At 41.5% G+C, this 18,083-nt stretch overlaps 1 protein-coding gene across 1 annotated transcript; it reads left to right on the top strand.

Annotated features, from left to right (window-relative positions):
* Positions 1-9,228: 9,228 nt before the first annotated feature.
* Positions 9,229-17,629, top strand: LOC133640806 (oocyte zinc finger protein XlCOF6-like). Its single transcript, XM_062034481.1, has 3 exons — positions 9,229-9,669; positions 9,928-10,194; positions 15,290-17,629. The coding sequence occupies exons 1-3, from the start codon at positions 9,567-9,569 to the stop codon at positions 16,963-16,965; spliced, it is 2,046 nt and encodes a 681-aa protein (XP_061890465.1). The 5' UTR covers positions 9,229-9,566; the 3' UTR covers positions 16,966-17,629.
* The last annotated feature ends 454 nt before the right edge of the window (positions 17,630-18,083 follow it).

An 18,083-nucleotide genomic window follows, 5' to 3' on the forward strand; every position in this document is an offset into this window, starting at 1 on the left:
GGCTATGAGAGCAGCACAGCGGGAGGTGAGGAAGGCTAAGGACAGCTACAGGAAGAAGCTGCAGCAGAACAACATGAGGGAGGTCTGGGAAGGTGTGAAAACCATCACAGGCCACAAGACAAAGACCAGAGCAGTAGGGGGGACAATAGAGAGGGCCAATGAGTTGAAGAACTTCTTCAACCAGCACGTGTCCTCCCCAACCCCCACTCCTCATCGCAGCCAGCCCCTCTTCTTCTCCCCTCAACACCCCCCCTCCCCCCCCAGCCATGGCTGCACCCCCCTCCTCCTCCTCCACCACCTCTACGCAGACATTAGTCATCTCTGTGGACCAGGTCAGAGGTCAACTGAGGAAGTTGCTTCCTCGAAACTAACTAGTGTGCACCAGAATCTATCTGGTGCGCAGAAGATACATATCTAAAAAAAATTGTACCCATGTCCCTTTAGGGCAGGCCTGGGCAATTATTTTGACTCGGGGGCCACATTTAGAGAAAAAAATGTGTCTGGGGGCTGGTATATCTATTTTTAGGAACACTAATACAAAACCTCACAAAAATGTCTGATTGAATGCTTAAAAACGTTATGACAGACCGCCCTAAAAAACGTAATGAAATTTTTACATTTTTCTATGAACGATAAAACACTGAATATTGACAAACTATGAACGTCACGCCCCCTTTCGATCGACATATTTTACAATCAAGTGAAACGCAACAAACAGTGAAATATGAACGTGAAGGGTACAAAATAAACCCACCTACAATCTGATATTTGCTGAATTTCCCGCAGGGATTAATAAAGTACTTACTATTCTATTCTATATATCACTAAGCTTTAGAACTTTGTTGTGAAAATCTCCTTCCGTGTCTGTGGAAAGTCATCCCGCCCACACTGCCTGGTGCCTCGTCTGAGCTGCTGTGCCGTAGATTACGATAATAACTAATTAGATGACCATAGTAACTAATTAGATTACCATAGTAACTAATTAGATTACCAAAGTAACTAGTATATCACCCATAAGCGCAGATTCCAACCATGGAAATACTTTGTATAGTTGAAGACTTATGGTCATTAGAAAACATGACTGCACATCATAATGGCAGCTACACTTTCCATCTTAAAGATCTAAAACAATTATTTGGGAATGTCCGGCGGGCCAGATTGAAAAGCTCAACGGGCCGCATGTGGCCCCCGGCCGGGCCTTAATTTGCCCATGTCCCTTTAGGGGCTCTGTAATTTTTAAATGATCAGTATGTCATCTTTTATGTGACATTCTTATTCAAATAAAGATGACAAAAAAGAAAACTATGGTAGTGACAACATGCAGGAACATAACTGACGTAAAACAAGTAAAAAGGAAGTGACGTTGTCTTTGTGCACGCGTGCATTGATCATGTCTTCCTGAACCGATCGTGCAGGGATTCTAAAACTGTGGTACGTGTACCACTAGTGGTACGCAGGCATCACCTAGTGGTACGCCAAATATCATTTCATTATTTAAGTACAGTGTGTTATTTTCCTACATGCAAACACAGTGTTACTGTTCAAACTGTGTGTAATGTTACAGTAACTAAAAATATTAAATAAACTTGTTACATAACGTGTCTTCCTTGTTTTTTATGAATAATTAAGGCCTACTATGCTACTGTATTTTAATGCTGTTCATGATGGTGGTACTTGGAAATCCAAGTATTTTCTGAGGTGGTACTTGGTGAAAAAAGTTTGACAACTACCTTGTAAAGTACATTGGCAGACACCATTTTGTTATACCCAAACGGCGTCTGCTCATACATCGCGCTTCCAACGAGATCCCGTTTTTTTCCCCCCGAGTTAGAAAGTTCCAGAACTGTTCACGTTATACCATCTCATCTCATTGTGGATCATGTGAATGTTTGAAGTGGAACTAAATGTGATCTCTGAAAGGGGTACACATTATTTCCAAAGCAGGGCCCCCATCCACATATACAATACTAGTACATATATTTTAATTATAAGTGTGCCAAATCACCTATATTTGAACATTATCTAATGGAAAGGACTGCTGTCTGATAATCACATTAATAACACAATAACAATCATGTGTCTGACTACACCTACTAATCAAAATTAATCTAACACGTCATGTTAATGATGGAATATAAAGTTAGTAAACATGTGAGAGTAAGAAGTAAACAAACCTGTTCTGTGTAACACAACTTGAGGTTTCTTGAAAACAGCCTCCAGTAGTTGACGTAGTCTTTTGTTCTCTTCTTTTGCCCGAGAAAGTTCCTCTTTGTACTCTGTTATCGTTCTTTCGCACATTTTCACACAATCACAACACTTTACACTCACACTTGATCTTAACTAAGCGATGTGTTGATCAAATCCGCGTCTCTTTGTTAGCAGCTAACAAGCTAAGCTAACTAGCACGCTAAGCTAACTAGCACGCTGAGCTAACTAGCGCGCTAAAACAACTAGCAAGCTAAGCGGGCCTAATAATGTCCAAAGTTGACTGAGACGAGTGGAGTTTATCCTGACACGGAGGATGAATAAAGTGTAGTTAGTAGCGATGTGAGGAGATGTGCCGAGGCTTAGAAGCGTGTGTGGAGTAAAGGAGGACTTTGCTGCAAAGCGCATATCCTCCACGCATGCGTCACTTAGGGGCCGGGCCAATAAGTCGTTGTGATGGGCAAGTCATGAACGATTCATTCTAAATGTATGTTTGCATGGTGTCTACACAAAAAAGCACGGCAAAAAATGATCCATCCATCCATTTAGCTACCGCGTGTCCCTTTCCGGGGTCGCGGGGGGTGCTGGAGCCTATCTCAGCTGCATTGTGGCGGAAGGCGGGGTACACCCTGGACATGTCGCCACCTCATCACAGGGCCAACACAGATAGACAGACAAGTATATAAACTGTATTTGACTTTAAATCAGATAAATATCATTCAACAACAACACAATTTTCAGACTATAATTACTACTTTGCTGGTTTGCTGGTTTTGCTGGTGTAAAATTCTGCATCCGAGAGAACACAACCATTGCAGCCATGCGTCCAAAACGTAACATCAATCAATCAATCAATCAATGTTTATTTATATAGCCCTAAATCACAAGTGTCTCAAAGGGCTGCACAAGCCACAACGACATCCTCGGTACAGAGCCCACATACGGGCAAGGAAAACTCACCCAAGTGGAACCCCCCCCCCCCCCCCCCCTCTAGGGGAGACCGAAAGCAATGGATGCCGAGTGGGTTTGACATAATATTGTGAAAGTCCAGTCCATAGTGGATCCAACACAACAGCGAGAGCCCACTCCACAGTGGGGCCAGCAGGAAACCATCCCGAGCGGAGAAGTGTTAGCAGCGCAGAGATGTCCCCAACCGATGCACTTTATTCATCCTGCAAAACATCATCTTGCAGGGACATAAGGACAAGCAAAAGTAAAGTGTCTGTTGTTTTACAATGTAATTATCTATTTAATAAGAATACCTTCTTTTTTTTGGAGTATTTATTAGAGGCCTCAACAGACAAAGGCCGTCAGTTTACAGGAGAGTGTCGGTGAGGCACACACCTTTTGTCTTAGCTCAGGAATGCATGGGGGAAGGGTTGGAGACAAGCGGGAAACTCTTAGTTAGGAAAAGTGTAGCTGCTGACAGAAGCTCATTGTATATACAGTTGTGCTCATAAGTTTACATACCCTGGCAGAATTGATGATTTCTTGACTATTCTTCAGAGAATATGAATGATAACACAAAAACCTTTCTTCCACTCATGCTTAATGGTTGTGTGAAGCTATTTATTGGCAAACAACTGTGTACACTTTTTTTAAAATCAAATTGACAAAAGAAAGTACCCAAATGACCCTGATCAATAGTGTACATACCCCAGTGACTTTGATCTGATAACATGCACAAAAGTTGACACAAACAGGTTTGAATGGCTAATCAAGGTTCCAATCCTCACCTGTGACATGTTTGTTTGTAATTAATGTGTGTGTATAAAAGGTCAGTGAGTTTCTGGGCTTCTGACAGACCATTGCATCTTTCATCCAGTGCTGCACACATGTTTCTGGATTCTGAGTCATGGGGAAGGCAAAAGAATTGTCAAAGGGTCTGCGAGAAAAGGTAATTGAACCGCATAAAACAGGAAAGGGTAATTCAAAGATATCCAAGGAATTGAGAATGCCAATCAGCAGTGTTCAAACGCTGATTAAGAGCACAACTGTATGTTATATAATTTCACAGTTGGTTAGAGTAAATAAATACATTGTGATTAAAAATGTGTTTCCTTTGGTTAACTTTATTTTTGTTACAAAACCCATGTCAATTGGAGGGGGACATATTTTTTGTTCCGGTTTGGTCACATTGTTGGGGGGACAATTAATATGTGACGGAATAAGGGAAGCAGCATGAGACAGCAAGCATTCGATGTAAGAGGTTAATGGAGTCTCGGCTTGAAAATAAACTTTATTGCCTCGGAGTTTGTGAGGCCAATGAGGTATGATTCTTTCTGATAATGTACAAACCCTGTTTCCATATGAGTTGGGAAATTGTGTTAGATGTAAATATAAACGGAATACAATGATTTGCAAATCCTTTTCAAGCCATATTCAGTTGAATGCACTACAAAGACAACATTTTTGATGTTCAAACTCATAAACTTTATTTTTTTTTTTGCAAATAATAATTAACTTAGAATTTCATGGCTGCAACACGTGCCAAAGTAGTTGGGAAAGGGCATGTTCACCACTGTGTTACATGGCCTTTCCTTTTAACAACACTCAGTAAACGTTTGGGAACTGAGGAGACACATTTTTGAAGCTTCTCAGGTGGAATTCTTTCCCATTCTTGCTTGATGTACAGCTTAAGTTGTTCAACAGTCCGGGGGTCTCCCTTGTGCTATTTTAGGCTTCATAATGCGCCACACATTTTCAATGGGAGACAGTTCTGGACTACAGGCAGGCCAGTCTAGTACCCGCACTCTTTTACTATGAAGCCACGTTGATGTAACACATGGCTTGGCATTGTCTTGCTGAAATAAGCAGGGGCGTCCATGGTAACGTTGCTTGGATGGCAACATATGTTGCTCCAAAACCTATATGTACTTTTTCAGCATTAATGGGGCCTACACAGATGTGTAAGTTACCCATGTATTGGGCACTAATACACCCCCATACCATCACACATGCTGGCTTTTCAACTTTGCGCCTATAACAATCCAGATGGTTCTTTTCCTCTTTGGTCCGGAGGACACGACGTCCACAGTTTCCAAAAGCAATTTGAAATGTGGACTCGTCAGACCACAGAACACTTTTCCACTTTGTATCAGTCCATCTTAGATGAGCTCAGGCCCAGCGAAGCCGACTGTGTTTCTGGGTGTTGTTGATAAACGGTTTTCACCTTGCATAGGAGAGTTTTAACTTGCACTTACAGATGTAGCGACCAACTGTAGTTACTGACAGTGGGTTTCTGAAGTGTTCCTGAGCCCATGTGGTGATATCCTTTACACACTGATGTCGCTTGTTGATGCAGTACAGCCTGAGGGATGGAAGGTCACGGGCTTAGCTGCTTACGTGCAGTGATTTCTCCAGATTCCCTGAACCCTTTGATGATATTACGGAGCGTAGATGGTGAAATCCCTAAATTCCTTGCAATAGCTGGTTGAGAAAGGTTTTTCTTAAACTGTTCAACAAGTTGCTCACGCATTTGTTGACAAAGTGGTGACCCTCGCCCCATCCTTGTTTGTGAATGACTGAGCATTCCATGGAAGCTGCTTTTATACCCAATCATGGCACCCACCTGTTCCCAATTTGCCTGTTCACCTGTGGGGTGTTCCAAATAAGTGTTTGATGAGCATTCCTCAACTTTATCAGTATTTATTGCCACCTTTCCCAACTTCTTTGTCACGTGTTGCTGGCACCAAATTCTAAAGTTAATGATTATTTGCAACAAAAAAAATGTTTATCAGTTTGAACATCAAATATGTTGTCTTTGTAGCATATTCAACTGAATATGGGTTGAAAATGATTTGCAAATCATTGTATTCCGTTTATATTTACATCTAACACAATTTCCCAACTCATATGGAAACGGGGTTTGTATGTGAAATCAATGTGTTTTCTTCTATTTGATATCAGACTAATTGTAAGTTCTGTTTTTCTTATTTATTAGTTCTGACGGCATTCTTTTGGCATTATTTTGGCATCGTTGTTAACGAGAAGAAGGCGTGGCTGAAATAAAAGTTGGACCTTGAAAATTGCTGAATGTCATCGTATCAATTAGGACACAGATGGTGCCATGTCTCTCTTACACAGTGTCAGTCACTTTACAATTTTGGGGCCCTGTTGCTCACCAAAATACTGACTTAATGGACCACAATGGAAAAAAGCCTTTTGGCTTTTTGTGCCATCCATTTGCCTTTTTAAAGCATTACAAGGATTCAATTCTTTAAGATGTTAGTAAACTTCTCAATCAATCAATTAATCAATCAAACCCCCCCACTTGGCCGTCAGTGGCCTGTCCGTTACAACTTCTTCACAACTCCCCAAGATAGGAGACACTCAGCATCCTTGGGAAGTCGACCCCAGGGGCTGGCCTATGTATGTTTATGTGGTGTTTTATGAGCCCTCACATTCAGTGGATGTCAGCATGATGGGACATTGTTTACCAGAGACTGGCTGGGTGAGGACACACAAGGCCCACGCAAAAGAGGAACAACATTCTTCCTACAAAACACCAATTCTGATGCACCATTAGATACTGAAGTGAACTAATTAACTCATATTATGTTTTGCTTATGGTGAAGGTTTATATTCACCTTGGAGAAAGCGAACGACCAAGTTTAAAGGCCTACTGAAAGCCACTACTACCGACCACGCAGTCTGATAGTTTATATATCAATGATGAAATCTTAACATTGCAACACATGCCAATACGGCCGGGTTAACTTATAAAGTGCAATTTTAAATTTCCCGCTAAACTTCCGCTTGGAAACGTCTATGTATGATGACGTATGCGCGTGACGTCACTAGTTAAACAGAAGTATTGGTACACCATTGAATCCAATACAAAAAAGCTCTGTTTTCATCTCAAAATTCCACAGTATTCTGGACATCTGTGTTGGTGAATCTTTTGCAATTTGTTTAATGAACAATGAAGACTGCAGAGATGAAAGTTGTAGGTGGGATCGGTGTATTAGCGGCTGGCTGCAGCAACACAACCAGGAGGACTTTGACTTGGATAGCAGACGCGCTAGCCGACGCTAGCCGCAGACCGCATGGATGATCGGGTGAAGTCCTTCGTCCTTCCGTCGATCGCTGGAACGCAGGTGAGCACGGGTGTTGATGAGCAGATGAGGGCTGGCTGGTGTAGGTGGATAGCTAATGTTTTTATCATAGCTCTGTGAGGTCCTGTTGCTAAGTTAGCTTCAATGGCGTCGTTAGCAACAGCATTTTTAAGCTTCGCCAAGCTGGAAAGCATTAACCGTGTATTTACATGTCCATGGTTTAATAGTATTGTTGATTTTCTGTCTATCCTTCCAGTCAGGGGTTTATGTATTTTGTTTCTATCTGCATTTGAGCCCGATGCTATCACGTTAGCTCCGTAGCTAAAGAGCTTCACCGATGTATTGTCGTGGAGATAAAAGTCACTGTGAATGTCCATTTCGCGTTCTCGACTCTCATTTTCAAGAGGATATAGTATCCGAGGTGGTTTAAAATACAAATCCGTGATCCACAATAGAAAAGGGAGAAAGTGTGGAATCCAATGAGCCAGCTTGTACCTAAGTTACGGTCGGAGCGAAAAAAGATATGTCCTGCACTGCACGCTAGTCATTCACTCTCACGTTCCTCATCCACAAATCTTTTATCCTCGCTCAAATTAAAGGGGTAATCGTCGCTTTCTCGGTCCGAATCTCTCTCGCTGCTGGTGTAAACAATGGGGAAATGTGAGCAGCCCTTCCTCCTGTGACGTCACGCTACTTCCGGTACAGGCAAGGCTTTTTTTTATCAGCGACCAAAAGTTGCAAACTTTATCGTCGTTGTTCTATACTAAATCCTTTCAGCAAAAATAAGGCAATATCGCGAAATGATCAGGTATGACACGTAGAATGGATCTGCTATCCCCGTTTAAATAAAAAAAATCATTTCAGTAGGCCTTTAAGTAAATAGTAGTAATTCAGTTTGAGCACATAATAAGATAAGACCCCTTAGTTTGACATTCGCAGGTGGGCTGGATCACTCCTCATAGGGAAGAGGCCCTAATAATTTGTATTTCGGAATACAAATGACTATTAACAAGATGGTGGCGCGCACTCCCACTTTCGGTGCTTCCTTTTATGTTTTATAGTGTTTTGGTTATGTCTGTCTACCGTCGCGACACAACACAGTCCTCAAAACCTGCTGGACATTGGTTTTCTACACAGGATATCTGTCTCCAGCGATTTACACCGCTTGCACAACATACCCGACGAGATAGCGAGACCGCAGAAATCTCTGTGGATTGTTATCGGACTCAGCAGGCGACGCAGGCGGCGGCGGGAGAGGAAACAAAAGCGGGGCTGCCGGTGTTGTACCGAAATCTGTTACCCATCGGAATTTGTAACTCCAGGGGGCGATGTTCCCATGGCGTTTGTTTGATGGTTAAACGGCAAGCCCAAAGAGGAGGAGAAGAAGAACGCTTGTGTAAATGGCGTAAACTATCCTTATCTATATTGGAAAATGTATGTGTGTGAGAGAGAATCAACAGCTGATACAATGGACTCATACTATAATGAAAGTAAGTCATTGATTTCCAGAATATGTGTAATTCATTAATGCTGAAATTCTGACAACTGACGTTTCAGCATTAAGGATAGTTTACGCAATTTACGCAAGCGTTCTTCTTCTCCTCCTCCTTGGGCTTGCCGTTTAACCATCAAACAAACGCCATGGGAACATCGCCCCCCGGAGTTACAAATTCCGATGGGTAACAAATTTCGGTACAACACCTGTCTGGGGACCAGTCAACCTCGCCCACGCCTCCTACCACTCCGTCCCGCATGAAGCTGAGGAGCCAGGACTCGTCTCGCTCTAAAAAGGCAAGTTATGATTTAAAGGGGTCATATAAGCTACTGTTTATTTACAAAAATAAGTTGTATGTCTTTGTTTTGAAAATGTAAAATGTAAAAGTTTATTTTTATTTTCAGAATGTTGAAATAGTTGTACCGGGGGTGGGAGGAGGGAAGAGCTGGTTACGTGTTTCTCTCGCGAGATCTGACAACACTGCGCGCGAACCAAACACGGCGAGGATAAAGCAAGATGGCGTCTGACGGTGAAGACGTTATTGCAGTCGTCACAGTTCAGTGTTCTTAATCTGTGCGTCCATGTACACATATATGTCCTTTATTACACTCTATTAAATAGAGTAAACATCGTTAATAACTGTTTGCATCCGGTTATATTAATCTGAGCGCACTTTGATTCTTCTCGAGCTAGCTTAGCCTGCTAGTTAGCTTAGCTTGTTAGCTGCTAACAAAGAGAGGCGGAAGTGATCAAAACACATCGCTAAGCAGAGATCAAGTGTGAGTGTAAAGTGTTGTGATTGTGTGAAAATGTGCGAAAGAACGATAGCAGAGTACGAGGAGGAACTTTGTCCAACAAAAGAGGAGAAGGAGCGACAACATCAAAAACATCAAGTTGTGTTACACAGAAAAGGTTTGTTTACTTCTTACTCTCACATGTTTACTAACTTTATATTTATTGTTAACACTATTCTTAAATAGATTGTCTATAGGAAGACGAATTGTCATGTGAGGATGATGCACTGATTGTTTTACATTGTTCATAAAAACCAAGCAACACTGTTTTATCCAGTAACTCGATTAATGGAAAAATAGCCACAGCCCTATATTTCATGTACGATTTAATATTTAGCATGTAGGAGTTAAAATGTGTTTTGTTTGTGTCCTGTAGACATCCTTCAGCTGATTGGACACCAAGAAGAATCTCTCCCTCATCTGCAGGGGGACAGTTTCACTTTAGAGGATCCACAGCCCTCACATTTTAAAGGGGACAAGGAGGATCCACAGCCCCCCTATTTTAAAGAGGAAGAGGAGGGAGAGTGTCCTGTAGGGCAGGAGGAGGCTGATCTCACCAAGTTTCCACTGACTGTTGTCTCTGTAAAGACTGAAGAGCATGAAGACAAACCACCTGAGTCCTCACAGCTTCATCACAGTCCAAGTAAGCACAACATCCACATATCATCTAATACAATGTTTGTGACACATGTTCATCCGGGGGCCACATTTATGACTAAAGATGGAGATATACTTGCTTTTTAACACCACCATTTAAAAATGAATGCTCATCAATCATCAACAATGTAATTGCTGGGGTGTAACCATGTGACCTAGAGGCCGTCCTCCTTACATCACGTGGTCAAATGAAGGCAAACATTCAATATGGCTACTGTTTATTTACCTTTAGCAGCACACATGTCAGCATATTTCAAAGGTTTAGTGGTGAAGATTAGGGATGTATACCAAGTACCATTTTTTTTAGTACCGGTTCCTAATTATGTTGTCCATGAGGACCGTGAAGATTCTGGACTAACAACACAACTATTTGTATTTTTAATTCCAGCTGACTGACGTAACTATGACACGTTGTCACATTGAGTTCAGCTGCCGCTGCTACACATTAAAATCAGCTTTGAATAATGACAAATAAGGAAGCAACAACACGCAAAATTTGATGTGTGTGTTATTGACAAGAAGATGACATAACTGCATTTCACCTTGCACTGCACACATAGTTGACTTCTTTAAGACTTCAAATAAACAGCTGTTGATAAAAGACTTCCCTGCTCTGAGATGTTACAGAACATCATGTTGGAGGTGTTCAACCTCTTGTGCTAATAGGAATATTTAAAATGCCTTTTTCCCACTTTTTTATTTCCACACATTACATGTAGTACCGATAAGACTACTGATAAATACTGGTATCGATAAGGAATATCGATTAGAGTATCATATCGATACATTTTTTACGATTTATATCCCTACTGAAGATACAAGCCAGATATCTTTTTAAAAAATATATTCAACGTTTATTTGGATTTAGTTACTTCTCTGCTGTCCAGCAATGTCTCAATCAATCTAGTTTATTAGTACTAATTAGCAAAGTTTTCTTGTCTTTCTAAAGTCTTTCTTTTGACAGCCCCCTCGTGGTAAAGTTGTCCGAGTGCAAACTGAGGCAGTATTTGTGACTGATAAAACTTCCGGCGAATCAAAATTTTAAGAAATTGTTCCGTAAAGTTCATTACTTTGAAGACGGCCAATAAAAACGCAATCAAAATCAGAATTACTTTAATAATCCCAGAGGGGAAATTAAGTTTTTAAGCACAATCCCATTTAAGAGCAGACAAACATTACATGGAGACAGAACAGGATCGCTGACGGGTCTGCCAACTTCCGGCGCCCCTTACAAAAAAGGTGAGAAACAAGTAAATGCTGGGGAGGGGGGAGAAAAAAAAATTCAGTCTAAGCCTGGGCCCCTGGAGAGGGGGTCCAGACTGAGGCCAAAGAGAAAAACAACCTCATAGCCATAGCACACATAAACATGTTTGTAAGAGGGAAACATCAAAGACTACAAAGGACATTAAAGACATTAAAAGAGCAGTCACTTCTACACACAGCCACAAAAGTAAAACAACAACACCAAAAACATACACTGTGGTGACCTCTGCGGTGTTCCACGCCATCGTCTGCTGGGGTGGGGGGAACATGGCCAGAGACAGGAGCAGACCAAACAAAGCAACCCAGAGAGCCGACTCCACCCTCGGCCGCCCACCAACTCTTGGCCAGTGTCCAGTCCGCACGGATGAGCGAGGATACGTCCAAGGAGACAGAGGTGTCCGATACCTGCTCATGCAGCCAAGACACTGTGAAGCTTGTTCGTCCCGGCTCTCAGCTTCAGCTCCGCAGCCCTGTTTCTTCATCCGCATCTCCTCCAGTCTCTCCAAACGGACTCTGGTGTGGCAGAGACCCAGCAGCTGGTCTCCATGGCCAAAAGGCTCCCGGGAGGCAGATCCAGAAGTTCACAAAAAAGCAGTTCTCTCGAGAGGGGCTGGACTGTTTTCCACTCTGGCGTTGCAAGCAATGAGAGGCGACGGGCTGGGGTGGCAATTCTTGTTGCCCCCCCGGCTCAAAGTCTGCACATTGGACTTTAACCCAGTAGACGAGAGGGTAGCTTCACTCCGCCTTCGGGTGGGGGGACGGGTCCTGACTGTTTATGGTGCTTACGCACCAAACAGCATCTCAGAGTACCCACTCTTTTTGGATTCCCTTGAGGGAGTACTGGAGAGTGCTCCCTCGGGTGATTCCCTTGTTCTACTGGGGGACTTCAACGCTCAGGTTGGCAACAACAGTGAAACCTGGAGAGGCGTGCTTGGGAAGAATGGCCGCCCGGATCTGAACCCAAGTGGTGCTTTGTTATTGGACTTTTGTGCTCGTCACGGATTGTCCATAACAAACACCATGTTCAAACATAAGGGTGTCCATATGTGCACTTGGCACCAGGACACCCTTGGCCGCAGTTCCATGATTTACTTTGTAGTTGTGTCATCGGGTTTGCGGCCTCATGTTTTGGACACTCGGGTGAAGAGAGAGGCAGAGATTTCTACCGATCACCACCTGGTGGTTAGCTGGCTCCGATGGTGGGGGAGGATGCCGGACAGACTTGGCATGCCCAAACGCATTGTGAGGGTCTGCTGGGAACGCCTAGCAGAGTCTCCTGTCAGAGAGAGTTTCAATTCCCACCTCCGGAAGAACTTTGAACATGTCACGAGGGAATCACTGGATATTGAGTCCGAGTGGACCATGTTCCGTGCCTCTATTGTGGAGGCGGCTGATTGGAGCTGTGGCCGCAAGGTGGTTGGTGCCTGTCGTGGCGGTAATCCTAGAACCCGCTGGCGTACACCAGCAGTGAGGGATGCCGTCAAGCTGAATAAAGAGTCCTATCGGGTCCTTTTGGCTCTTAGGACTCCAGAGGCAGCGGACAGGTACTGACAGGCCAAGCGAAGTGCAGCTTCAGCGGTCGCGGAGGCAAAAACTCGGACATGGGAGGAGTTTGGGGAAGCCATGGAAAACGACTTCCAGACGGCTTCGAAGCGATTCTGGTCCATAATCCTCCTCCTCAGGGGGGGGGAGCAGTGCACTGTCCACACCGTGTATGGTGAGGATGGTGTGCTGCTGACCTCTACTGCGGCTGTTGTGGATCGGTGGAGGGAATACTTAGAAGACCTTCTCAATCCCACCAACACATCTTCCTATGAGGAAGCAGTGCCTGGGGAATCTGTGGTGGGCTCTCCTATTTCTGGGGCTGAGGTTGCCGAGGTAGTTAAAAAGCTCCTCGGTGGCAAGGCCCCGGGGGTGGATGAGATGAGAGTTAAAAAGCTCCTCGGTGGCCGCGCTCGGGAATCATTTGGTGATTTAACCCCCAACCCTTGATGCTGAGTGCCAAGCAAGGAGGCAATGGGTCCCATTTTTATAGTCTTTGGTGTGACTCGGCCGGGGTTTCAACTCACGACTTTCCAGTCTCAGGGCAGACACTCTAACCACAAGGCCAGCAGGTCGATGGTTAATGCATCCTCAATAGAAAATAAACCTTAGCAAAAGTTAGCTAACAATTGAGTCATTGGTAGCCGCTCTATTCTGCCTATAAAGTGCTCTAAATAACATCCTAAAACCCCCTTCAACATTTTAAATACACACTGTAAGTATATATGTAATGTAGTAACATTCTTAATAACATGTCATATTTACATATCTTGCTCATTTTAAGCATACAATGTCTGCTCTCACTGGGATGCCGACTGATGGGATGTTCATATCTTCCCGTTTAGATGAAGAATTAGTCCTCGCAAAGGGTTAAAATAGGGTGGGTGCAAAAAAGCGTATTTCCGTGTCTTTCTTGCCATCTCCAGGTCTAAGTTGGATGTCAAAGTTGACCATGTTCTCGGTTTTTGTCCACAACCTTCACCATATAAGTGAGAAGCATGATTTATAATCTAGAATTAGCTTTCAGCATCTTAGAGGCGAGAAAGCAGCTCAGTATGTCAATATAGCAGCATAAGCTAGTTACTTCTGTGATCAATGCGCCGCTAAAAGTAGGTCCTTAACGTTAGCGCTTATAATAACAATATTGCTAACTAATACTTGGTTAAAACTCAGGTCACAAAATGTAAATGGAGTATTGTTGGCAGTTTTTGGATGGACTTTGTGGGTCTAATAGAGGAGCTCCCATTGACTCCAATGTTAGCTGATTTTTGCTTACGTTTATTTACTAATTAGAATTCATAAAAAATAAAAACATATGTCTTACATAAGGATTGTGAATGATAGGCGACATTTTTAAAAAGGGCAGCTTCCTTTGAATTTGTCAGATAAGTAAACAGTCCTTCAAATTAAAGATGAAAAACAATTGAGGTTGTTTATAGATATTATCCACAATGAAGTTACAGTAAAACTAAGCACACAAGGGAAAGTACATTCATATACACATGAAGTACACATATGTGTAAGAATCATGTTAACCACCAAAATATCATCTCGTTCTCCTAAAGCCAATATCGAGTATCCTTTGGTGAGCTGACCGTATCGTCACACCCCTAGTTAAAAGCACACCAACCCCATGACATGACACTTCCACGTGATGTAGAACAGTAGTACCACATTTTAAACATACACACACATCTGAAGAATATAAAAAATAAATATATTTGGTGGGCCAAACAAAATGACTCGGCGAACCAATGTTTGGTATGGGCGATATGACCTCAAATCTATATCTTAATAACAATATATGTCACAATATATCATTTGGTATATGAATGATAATAGAAGAATTTCAAAGCGGGTTACAAAAGCTCCTAATTTGGCAGCTGACATATGCAGTAACATATTGTGTCATTTCTAATTGTATTTTGTCGAAACAATTATTATTAATGTACTTGTTTATTTACTGTTAATATCTTGTTACTTTATTTGAGAAAATAATACTGGAAGTGATGTAATATTTTACTGCATATTTTAGCAACTAAATTAGGAGCCTGTGTATATATATATATATATATATGAAATAATATATCACAAAATCAATTTTAAACCATATCGTCCATCCATAGTAAAAGTCCTGTCGTCTTGGTTTGTTTTTCTTTTCCTGTGAATTCCTGAGATTTCAAGACAGTTCATACGATAACTTGTTTTTCCTAAGTGCATGTAAAAGTACTGAATGCATTGTGTGACTGAGCAGAGATGGTGTGTTTGTCTTGCAGACGTCTGTGAAGAACATCTTCACGCTGAGCAACAGAAGTGGAGCTTCAGGATGCGGACGGAGGAGCCACAGCCCTCCCACATTAAGAAGGAAGAGGAATACCCACTGATCCCCCATTTCAAAAAGGAAGAGGAGGACCAACTGATCCCTCATATTAAAGAGGAAGAGGAGGAACACAGCATCAGTCAGCAGGGAGAGCATCTTGAAGGACTGGAGGAGGTTGATGTCACCAAGATGCCAGTGACTGGTGTCCCTGTGAAGAGTGAAGGTGATGAGGTCAAAGGTGAAAGTGATGAGAAGAGAGAGGCGGAGCCTCCAAGCAGCAGCTCAACTCAACACATGACAACAGAAGCTGATGGAGACCACTGTGGAGGATCACAAGCAGACAAGCTCTTAGCTCCACTATCAGATAGTGAGGACACAACGTCACACTCTCCTGACACTGATGATGAACACTCTAAAGATGATAAGACATGTCACACTGACAACACACACTTCACATGTTCTCACTGCGACAAAACTTTTAAATACCATTGTCGTCTAAAAACACACATGAGAATACACACTGGAGAAAAACCTTTTTTATGTTCAATCTGTGGTAGAGGTTTAACTCGTAGGAAACATTTGAAAGAACACATGAGAATACACACTGGAGAAAAACCTTTTTCCTGCTCAGAATGCGGTAGATATTTTAGACTAAAACAAATGCTGACAGAACATATGAGAATACACACTGGAGAAAAAACATTCTTGTGCTCAATCTGTAGTAAAGGATTCCCCCAGAAGGGACATTTAATACAACACACAAAAACACACACTGGAGAAAAACCTTTTTTATGTTCAATCTGTGGTAAAGATTTTACTGAAAGGTACCATTTCAAAGCACACATGAGAAGACACACTGGAGAAAAAAATTGTTTATGTTCAATCTGCGGGAAAGGTTTTGTAAAAAGTCAGTGTTTAAAAGAACACATGAGAACACACACTGGAGAAAAACCTTTTTCCTGCTTAGAATGTGGTAAAGCTTTTGTACGAAGAAGCCCTTTAAAAGTACACATGAGAATACACACTGGAGAAAAACCTTTTTCCTGTTCAGATTGTGGTAAAAGTTTTGTAATAAAACAACATTTAAAAGTACACATGAGAACACACACTGGAGAAAGACCTTTTTTATGTTCAATCTGCGGTAAAGGTTTTGCTCGAAGGCAATATTTCAAAACACACATGAGTATACACACTGGAGAAAAATCTTTTTCCTGCTCAGAATGTGGTAAAAGTTTTGCAAGAAATCAAAGTTTAAAAGAACACATGAGAACACACACTGGTAAAAAACCTTTTTACTGCTCAGAGTGTGGTAAAAGTTTTCTAAGAAATGAGAGTTTAAAAGTACACATGAGAACACACACTGGTGAAAAACCTTTTTCATGTTCAATCTGCGGTAAAGATTTTACTCAAAGGTACAAATTAAAAGTACACATGAGAACTCACTCTGGTGAAAAACCATATTCCTGTTCAAGCTGCAACAAAAGCTTTCGTCACCTAAACACTCTTACAGCACACATGAGAACACACACAGGAGAGAAAGTGTTGAGTTGCAGTGTGTGTGGTGAAAGATTCTCTTCTAAGTACCAGTGTAAGAAACACAAGTGTGCTGGTGAGAACAGCAGCAGCAAATGAAGATGCAGGATTTGAAATAAACTGTCAACACTTTAACCTTGACTTTCTAACAACATCAGCACATAGATTCTAACATTTATAGATTAGATATTTTAGATTATTGCTTTTTTCAGTTCAGTACATGTTTTAATATACAACATTGTATACTTTTATTTAAAAATTAACACAACACTTTGACTGTAAAGGTGAGAATAAACCAGACAAAACATGTTACAAATACATTTTATGTGTATAGAGATATTTAGAAATCATTTTTAATTATTAATGATGTTATAGATGAACTAATTTATATGATGTACATATTTGTTTTACATTTGTTCATACCTTTGCTTTTGAGTACACATAAATCCTTCTTAGTTCATATTTACTGGTTCACATCTGAAACATCTTCTGGACCACTTCTGGAAGCATATTATTATTTACTTTATACATCATTTGAGCAGTTGTCCTTTATACAATTTTAAAATGTGTGACTTTATGAATCATTTGTTGGGTCTCAATAATCCATTCTTTTAATTATCTTTATTACTCTATTTTGTAATATGAATATTGTTGTGTGATTGTTTTATATGTAAGTCCCCTTAATGCAATATGCAGATTAGAGAAAATGGCAACATTATATGTGGCAGGTTATGAAGGATAGTTTTGTTTTTAATCATCTACATTTCTTATTAAAAAACTACACGTGACAATTGTTTTTTAAAGTTGTTTTTTCCCCTTTCTTAGAATCCCTCAAACATCAATTTCAGAAAACATGGGAAAGTCTGGAATGTTAGGGAAAAGTCAATAATGTACATCATCCCACAGAGCTTTACTGTACATCCATCCATTTTTTCTACCACTTGTCCCTTTCATTTGATATGTATAGCCTTTAATCACAAACTTGTCCGCCAAAGGGTGTTGCGTTTTGGAGGAACTCCTTCTGTCAGAGTGCTGTTCAACACAGTAAAGAGGAACCCAAGGATGTGCAGGACACTGAGTAAAACGCTTCTTTTACTGTGGAAATCTACTCACAAAAACAATCCAAACAGGAGGTAACAAAAAAGTGACGCTGCGAAAAAGAGATCGCAAAATGTGCATTGTGGGTAAAAAAACAAAAGCTACTTATATACCAAAAT

This window comes from Entelurus aequoreus, linkage group LG23 (assembly GCF_033978785.1).
Source record: "Entelurus aequoreus isolate RoL-2023_Sb linkage group LG23, RoL_Eaeq_v1.1, whole genome shotgun sequence".
Lineage (NCBI taxonomy): Eukaryota > Metazoa > Chordata > Actinopteri > Syngnathiformes > Syngnathidae > Entelurus > Entelurus aequoreus.